Raw genomic sequence first — 8,195 nt, 5'->3', positions numbered from 1 at the left:
AGGTGGTCGGTGCGTGTGGCGCCGACGACTTAGACGTCACACAGTATAGTATGACGCTTAGGTTTCGGACGCCACACGAAAGGGTCAGACGGATGAATTTTTTTGCGTTTGGGTTCACTTCGTGAGTTCTTACACAGGTCAGTTAATTTTTCCGTCCCTACAGGCCTAGACGCACTTGAGCTCTGGCTCGAAGCAGGCCCCGTCCCGTCCGACTAAAACCCAAATCCGGCCCCGACCGACGACGCGAGTCAAAGAGCAGCGGCGACCGCGCACATCACCACCACCACCCGCCTGACGGAGCCCTTCCTTCCCATCGGCGGCGGAGATGGTGGGGTGGCTCAAGGCGCTGGTGTACGGCGCGGGGGGCATGGCGGTGGTGGGTCTGGCGGCGCTGGTGGCGCTGCAGGAGCGCCTCGTCTACGTGCCCGTGCTCCCTGGTCTCCCGCGAGCCTACCCCATCACGCCCACGCGCCTCCGACTCATCTATGAGGACGTCTGGCTCCGCGCCGCCGACGGCGTGCGCCTCCACTCCTGGTTCCTCCGCCATTCTCCCACCTGCCGAGGCAAGTACCACCCAGTCCCCGATCCTCCCCAACCTCTCCTGGTTTGTCTGTTGGTTCCTCCCCCCGTGTCGAATATCCCATCGGTATCAGGAAGTGTTCGGGTTATTGGAGCGTCAGGTTGTGGATCTCTTCGAGGCTATACTCGAGAGATTGATTTTGACCCGAATTGTGTGGCTAGATAATGGCTTCGCTTCATCTCTTAGCTCCCTTGATCGGGACATGGGTCCGTGGATCTGGGTAGCATTTACGGCGTTCACGTAGGATATGCCCCAATATTTATGATTTTTGTGGCTGTAGGGTTTGTACTTTACTGCGGCTGCCTGCGTGGGTATGTCGTATGTTCTTAATCGATCTATAGGGTTCCTTGCTTTAATTACACAGTTCTCTGTAGTTTGGTGTATGGATTCAGGATTGATTGGCCGATCTCACAATGAGTTTCAATTGGAATTGAGTTATCAAGTTCCAGCTTCATTGTGATTTTCTAGTCAGTACTCGCTGGTGTATGTGGTACTCAGTATAGTGTATTTCTCTGATGTGCTATTGGTGTTCAATAGACTGTGGAGATGTTATGAACATATGGTAGGGTTAGGTTCCATATTTTATTCATACTTAGTTTTTTATCGTGATGTGTTTCTTTCTTGTCTTTACGTGGTTATATATTTGCATTGCATCACTACGTTCCATGGTTGTTGATTTAGTTTTCTACCGTTTATTTCTACGGGTTAGTTTTGAAAGTTGTGCAAGTTTAGAAAGTATACCCAATAAGCTTTCTGACCATATATAAAGGCATGCATGACTATATATAAGTTCATGTGAACCATGATTTGGTTCAAAGCAGGAAGAGATGGGAAATATTGGCGTAGATCTGTGGACGAGAAATATGCAATTGCCACGTGTACGTTCAAAATACTTTGGCATGTCAAACACATTTGTCTCTTCCCTTGAAAAGCGGCTTGGCGCTGCGCTGAACCTACTTTCTCCTAATCACCTTCGCCTTTTAGTCGTTGGCCCCAAATGCGTAACTGGACCAGCTGGCCAACTATCTGCAAAACTAGAATTTGCATTCATGTGCTAGTTTCCTCTAGCTAGTGGTATCTACTACAGCTGATCTTGTCAACGCATCAAATGAGATACACTTCTTCTTGTCTATATCTCATTGGCCACATCATTTGCTGGTGTATTTATTTATTAGATATTGTTCTATAACTAGGTGTTTGTGATGCTTGATAATTATATGAAAACAAGAGTTTTAAGAGAGTATTTCACAAAAAGAGTCATCTTCAGAGCTTCAGTCCTCTCCCATTTCCTACATCACTGATAGCATGAAATTGATATAGTGTATGTATGCTTAGTAACTATTGTACTCAATCTTCAGTTTGTTCTCAACTCTACATTTGTTTTGTTCCCACATTGTCGTTTGTTTCATAGTGTTTTCCTGATGCAGGTCCAACCATTCTGTTCTTCCAGGAAAATGCCGGCAGTATCCTGAATTTCTTTTTATGGACATGAAAATTAATCTCATAAAATTATATCTAATTGATGGCAAAGATTGTGCTGAAGCTATACTTTGTTAAAATCCTTCACATGTTATAGATATTGCACATCGTTTGGAATGCGTTCGACTAATGATGCAGCGGCTACAGTGCAATGTGTTTATGCTTTCTTATAGAGGGTATGGTTCTCCACAGTATAAACCATTTCTATTATCTTTGTTTCATTCTTTTTTTTCTTGAATCTCTCAGTATGTGATACAAATGTCTTCAATTTCTTCCATTTATTAGTGACCTGAACTTTGATCATGTCTGTAGGTATGGTGAGAGTGAAGGTTATCCTTCTCAGAGTGGCATCACAAAAGATGCACAGGTTTGTTGTTTCTTGATTTTTTGTTTTGTTCTCACTTTTGGGGTTCTGTTTACTCTTCTTACAGCTCTTCTTTTGATAGGCTGCGCTTGATCATCTACTTCAGAGGAAGGACATTGACACATCCAGGATAGTTATCTTTGGGAGATCTTTAGGAGGTGCTGTTGGATCAGTTCTTGCAAAGAACAATCCTGACAAGGTACTCATTGTAAACTGATTTGTCTATGCATATTGTTGTAGAGAAGTGAGAATAGGTTCATTTGATCTCTCTGCTATTGGATTTGTGATGGCAGTATCCTCCACTGCGCTTCTATTATTGAACAAATTTCGTTGGATCAACATTCAAAACATGCATATGTTCATAAACTAGACTTAGATTTTCATGTAGTTAAGATGTAGACTACCTTCTATGAGATTATTCTGCTAGAGATCTTGCCAGAAGATTGTGAAGAATGTTAAGACTGTTACAATATGCTGAAAATCAAGTGATGACATATGATCATGCCCATTGTTGACAGCAGATAGGTGGTTACAGTCTTGATTACTATGCTGAAAATCAAATGATGTGAGGCAGCATATAGGAGAGAAGTTTTACTTGAAAAGAGAGAAAAAAAACAACAGACCCAGATCTTTCTTTCCCCTTCCATCTTGATTGGCCAGAACTCAATAACTTAAATACCCAAAAACAGTCCCCAGATCTCGGTCACCCATTAAAGGAAATTATGTCCAACCAACACTTTACTTTTGTGATCAACATGGGACATCTTAATAAAGCAGGCTCTTTAGATTTTACGGCTGTGAACTCAGTCATGTGGTTAGGCAACATGATTTAGGTCATATTTTAGTAAGCTAATAACATCTATAGAGGTGCTATAAGCTTTGGCCTTTGCAATTGACAATGATCTTGCTAGATATTGTTCTATGTTGCAGGTGTCTGCTCTAATATTGGAAAATACTTTTACATCTATATTGGATATGGCTGGTATCATGCTGCCCTTCTTAAGATGGTTCATAGGCGGCAGTTCTGCCAAAGGCCCAAAACTTCTTAACTGTGTTGTTCGCTCTCCATGGAGTACACTTGATGTTGTTGCAGAGGTGAGTTTTGGGGGTTGGTTTAAATTAACATTTTATACGATGTTGTTTTCATGCTTGGTTACAACTTCCGTATTCTTATTTTTGATCTTCTGGAAAAAATTATAGTGTTGATCTGCTTGTGATTCAAATAGTTTGCTTTTATTCTTTTGGACTTTGTATTCGAAGATTACACCAAAAAAATGAACCTATATTATTGTTAAGCTGTAAGATTCCAAATCTGTATTTATGCTATTCTGCTGTTCTCAAATCTTTATTTTAGTCCGTCCCATCTTCAGAAATAATCATAATCTGTTAAGCCGTAAGGTTTCAATTCTGTATTTATGCCATTCTGCAGTTCTCAGATCTTTATTTTAGCCCAATGCTGTGTGTTATCCGTTGCCTAATTTTTGCATGTCAATGCAGGTCAAACAACCCATTCTCTTCCTTTCTGGATTGCAAGATGAACTGGTTCCCCCTTCACACATGAGGATGCTGTATGACAAAGCTGTTGAACATAACAGGAATTGTAGGTTTGTTGATTTTCCCAGTGGTATGCATATGGATACCTGGATTTCTGGAGGGGACCGCTACTGGAGGACAATTGAATTGTTTCTGGACCAATATGCCCCAGAAGTAGAGAGTTCTGATGTCAGCTGCACAAGTGAAATTGCTGATGATGGTAATTAGTATTTACCAATTCATTTTAACATTTTCCTGGGAATATTGTTCTATCATGTTTTTACTTATATGTGTAGGGACACATTATGCTGTCATATTTGTGTATTTAACTACATAGTGTAGTTTTACTAGTGTTATTAATGGCAATACTGAATAGTGAATACAATCATTTGTATCTTCAAATTTTGGAACCTGGTTCATGATGTTGACTACAAATGTGCGATGTATGTTAGCTTGCCTCTGATAAATTAAATCTCTCTTTCTAGATAAAGCTGCATAATAATTGGGATATTTAGAGCAGCCTGCTGTTTTCCACCAGTTTTTCTGATGTTGATGCAATTCCGGTCTTTGATGGATTGAAGATCATTTCAAACAATTAATTCAGGTGATTGTTCTGCTCCATTCCACCTGAAGAAGCCAAAGCTGTGAATATATTTTGAGGTTGTTCTCCATCCTATGATGCTGCTGCATTTGTGTATGGAGTGACATATATATATTTCTGAGCCTAGCATGGCCTTCAACTCCCGAGTTTCTGTACAATGTTGAATTGGCTTCATTCAAGTATTTGCAATTTATTGGAACTAGTAGTACCGTATGTTAGCAAATCTAGCCTTGGTGTATGACGGTTCAGTATAGGGTAATCTTGTTGGCTCAGCCATTTGGTTCTGTTATTATGACTGTTGCTACCAACATGGTATCTTGTTTTTTTGCGCCTGCTGTGCAAAAACCTGCAGCTTTCAATATCTTTGTTTCTGAAAATGCTTCCACCCAGGGCTTCTTTGGTTTAAAGGATTATTATCAAATGAAAATTTCGGAGGATTGCAGTCCTTCAAGAATATTTTATGTATTGCCCGTGTGCAAGAGACGTGCAGAGCAAAGAGGCCTGGAGATGATGAATAACCTGTCCCATTTGATTAAATAAGTAGCAATGGTTGTTCCTTCAACAAAACTGTTTTGTAGTTCGTGTCAATCGGAACTGAATCTGCGTCACCTTGCCCGTGTATGACTAAGGATGTGTTTGGTTTCAGGTCACCTTGCCCGTGTATGACTAAGGATGTGTTTGGTTTCAGGATGAGGTGGAATCGGACGGGTTGGTTCCATCCCTAGCAGCCGTTCTCGTGTTTAGTTGGGTTAGGAATCGGAATTGGGTCATCCGCATGCAGGGAATATTCCTTCCAGATGCGTCACCAACTGATTCCACTGATTTGGAGGAATCGACTCGTTATTCGTGTGAGAAAGCAAAGAAAAAAAAGAAATAACCAAGCAATTCTCACCGCGCTCACCCCGCATCTGAACAAAAGTTTTCGTGGTTATTTTTTTGTGGTTATTTTTTCTCGTTCTCATGATTATTATTTTTCGTGGTTATTTTTCATTTTCGTGATTATTTTTCGTAAATATTTGGTATGTACTCAGGATCATATATTTTTATTTGCATGTGTTGAAAATAGAAAGAAAATGTTGGTGAAAATTTAAATTATAGGCTTGTCAAATGCAAATAACTCTAATTGTTCAGATATGTAATCTCATCATTTATATCGAAGAGGTGAGTAGCCTCAGATTCTTCTCATTTCATCTCTCCAACTAAATACCGGGACGGAACCAACTCATGAGTTTTTTTTATCATCAACTGAACACAAGGATGGAACCAACCCATGACTTTGGGATGGAACCATGACATTACATGACTTTCGGTCCTCAAACCAAACACACCCTAAACACATGTCAGAACTTTGAACGCTCACAAGATCTGATCCAAGCGTGGTAGAGAGTATTTGTTACAGAAAAGGGACTAATTTGCCGAAAACAATCACTGTTGTGTCGAGTAGCGTGAAAAGCACCGAAATCCAGTAAAAATTATATTCTAAAACCAGTAAATGGTAAATTGGTCATGTTTTAACAGGAAACCGATAATCTGAGACCCACTACCAGGGCCAATATGGCAGTGATTGATGGCCCGCGCAAATGGCAAAGTTGGCTCTCCCATGAGCTCCCCTCGATCAACGACTGGCATGAAATGGGAGGTGAGGGAGTCGGGGATGGGAGGAGGCGGGCCGTGTGGTGGGGCTCTACTGCTCTCCTCCCCATGGTGAAGTGTCGATCGGCGAGCCTCGAGTTCATGCAGACAGGATCCGTGACGGCGATCCAAGATGAGGGGGTGTAGAGCGACGCAAGGGGCGACAAGGCTGCCATGCATATCGGGGGCGGACAGTGTGGTCACATCAAACTTGAAGCTCCGAGGCAGACCCCATGGTGGTTCCCTACAAGAAGAAAAGAGATGTGAGAGGGAGGAGGTGGAAGGAGGAAGGAAGAGGAAGGGCACGATGAGCGAGGGGGACCGAATATCAGGGTTGCGGTTGCTAGCAATGGAAGGTCCGACGACGAAGAAGAACAAGGGCGACGGAAGGCTTGGGTGCTCATGGTTGCTGGTGTGGGAGTGGAAGCTCAAGGACGCTGTAACGGATGGGCTCGCCGTCACGTGGCTATACAAAGTACAAAGTACCGAGAGATTAAGATTATGTTCTACTATGATCCCGACCCTTGGCTTATATAACATATGAGGTGTCCTACGGTTTACACAAGTAAGTCGGCTATGTCGGTGGAGGTAGAATCTTGCATGACTCCATCTTCTTGTCTTTTATGTCAACTCCTCCGGAGTCACCGCGTATATCGCCATTTGTTGCCAATAATGGCCATGACGGAACTAACAAAGGGGTCCGCAACCTGGCCCACGAGACTAGGAACTGAAGTCACTAGAGGCTAGTCGAGACATCGTCAAATGAGAAATGATTCATGGGATTTGGGCGAGTGACGTGTTGTGGGCTGCGTGCCCGACTAGGCAAATACATGTTAAACAACCATTCAAAGAAGACAATATCGAACAAAAACATTTATTCACGCAATTACATCATGACCATTGCGGAACCCTTCAAAGTTTTCAAGGGGAACTCGGTTTATTAATTTGTTCAAACAACTACATCACGTGCCACTGCAAAACCCTTCAAAAGCTTTCAAGAAGGACTAAGTTCACTAACCTACTCGGTGTCGGCTACAATTGAATCTTGGTCAACTCCACCCTATGACCTGTCATTGTCTCACGAGACGTTGACAACTTGTGTGGATGGCACCTCATTAGTGTTGGACTCCATGTGGCTAAGGCTGAACTCGTCGTCGTCGCCGTCGTTTTAATGCTCGAAGTAGTGGCGGTTCAAGAGCTCATGTTGGTGTTGCAACGTTGAATCCTCAATGGCCACTGCGCCACCTCCTCCTCATGAGCCACCTACAACTCCTTTGCCTGACACTACCCTTTGTCCGCCTCCTCCATCTCTAGCTCGTGCTCGTTGATGTCGTGGGGAAGGCTCAACCCTTGATGGTGGGCTATAGTCGTTGATTTCCCACCCTATGCCTTGCTATTGTCCGATGATACATCGAAGGCTTGCCTCGACGATACCTCTTTGACGTTGGACTCCATGTCTCCCAGGAATAACCCATCATAGTTGTCGTAATGCTCGAAGTAGTGTAGTCTGAGAGATCACGCTGGTACTCCACCAGTGAATCCTCGATGACGACATCGACCACCCGAACCAAAACATCGCCATGGCAGCGAATTCTGATACCATGATAGGAGAAGCCACTCACAACTCCTCCTGAGCCACCCACCACTCCCGTGCCACTCCTCGAATGTGTGGCTCCTCCATCTTCGAAGAACATGAGCTCAAGAACCACCGCATCGAACGGCGGGAAGAGGAACACAAAACCTGGAGGGCGAGGGAAAGTAAAACGTCCCAAACATATCCACTTTTTCAAACAATTTTGCTCTTGTTTTGGACTCTAATTTGCATGATTTGAATGAAACTACCATGGTGTTATTTTTGTGTAGAAATAAAAGTTATCAGAATTGGACGAAACTTTCTTAAGATTTTTTATAGAATATATAAAAAATATTGTAGTAAAGAACCACCTCAGGGGGCCCACCAGTTGCTCATAAGGCAACAGGGCGCGCCCTGATGCCTTGTGGGGCCC

At 43.0% G+C, this 8,195-nt stretch overlaps 1 protein-coding gene across 2 annotated transcripts; it reads left to right on the top strand.

Annotated features, from left to right (window-relative positions):
* Positions 1-201: 201 nt before the first annotated feature.
* On the top strand, positions 202-4,934 carry LOC123425357 (alpha/beta hydrolase domain-containing protein WAV2). 2 transcript variants are annotated; one of them, XM_045109043.1, is made up of 8 exons: positions 202-563; positions 2,008-2,043; positions 2,157-2,235; positions 2,372-2,426; positions 2,506-2,622; positions 3,354-3,518; positions 3,921-4,176; positions 4,561-4,934. In XM_045109043.1, the coding sequence occupies exons 1-8, from the start codon at positions 326-328 to the stop codon at positions 4,602-4,604; spliced, it is 990 nt and encodes a 329-aa protein (XP_044964978.1). In that variant the 5' UTR covers positions 202-325; the 3' UTR covers positions 4,605-4,934. The 2 variants fall into 2 exon arrangements, with proteins under 2 accessions (XP_044964978.1, XP_044964979.1); XM_045109044.1 differs by having other exon boundaries at positions 4,442-4,934.
* Positions 4,935-8,195: the final 3,261 nt, after the last annotated feature.

This window comes from Hordeum vulgare, chromosome 2H (assembly GCF_904849725.1).
Source record: "Hordeum vulgare subsp. vulgare chromosome 2H, MorexV3_pseudomolecules_assembly, whole genome shotgun sequence".
Lineage (NCBI taxonomy): Eukaryota > Viridiplantae > Streptophyta > Magnoliopsida > Poales > Poaceae > Hordeum > Hordeum vulgare.
Note: the sequence above shows the minus strand (reverse complement) of the source record. Positions and strands in the feature narration are given on the sequence as shown.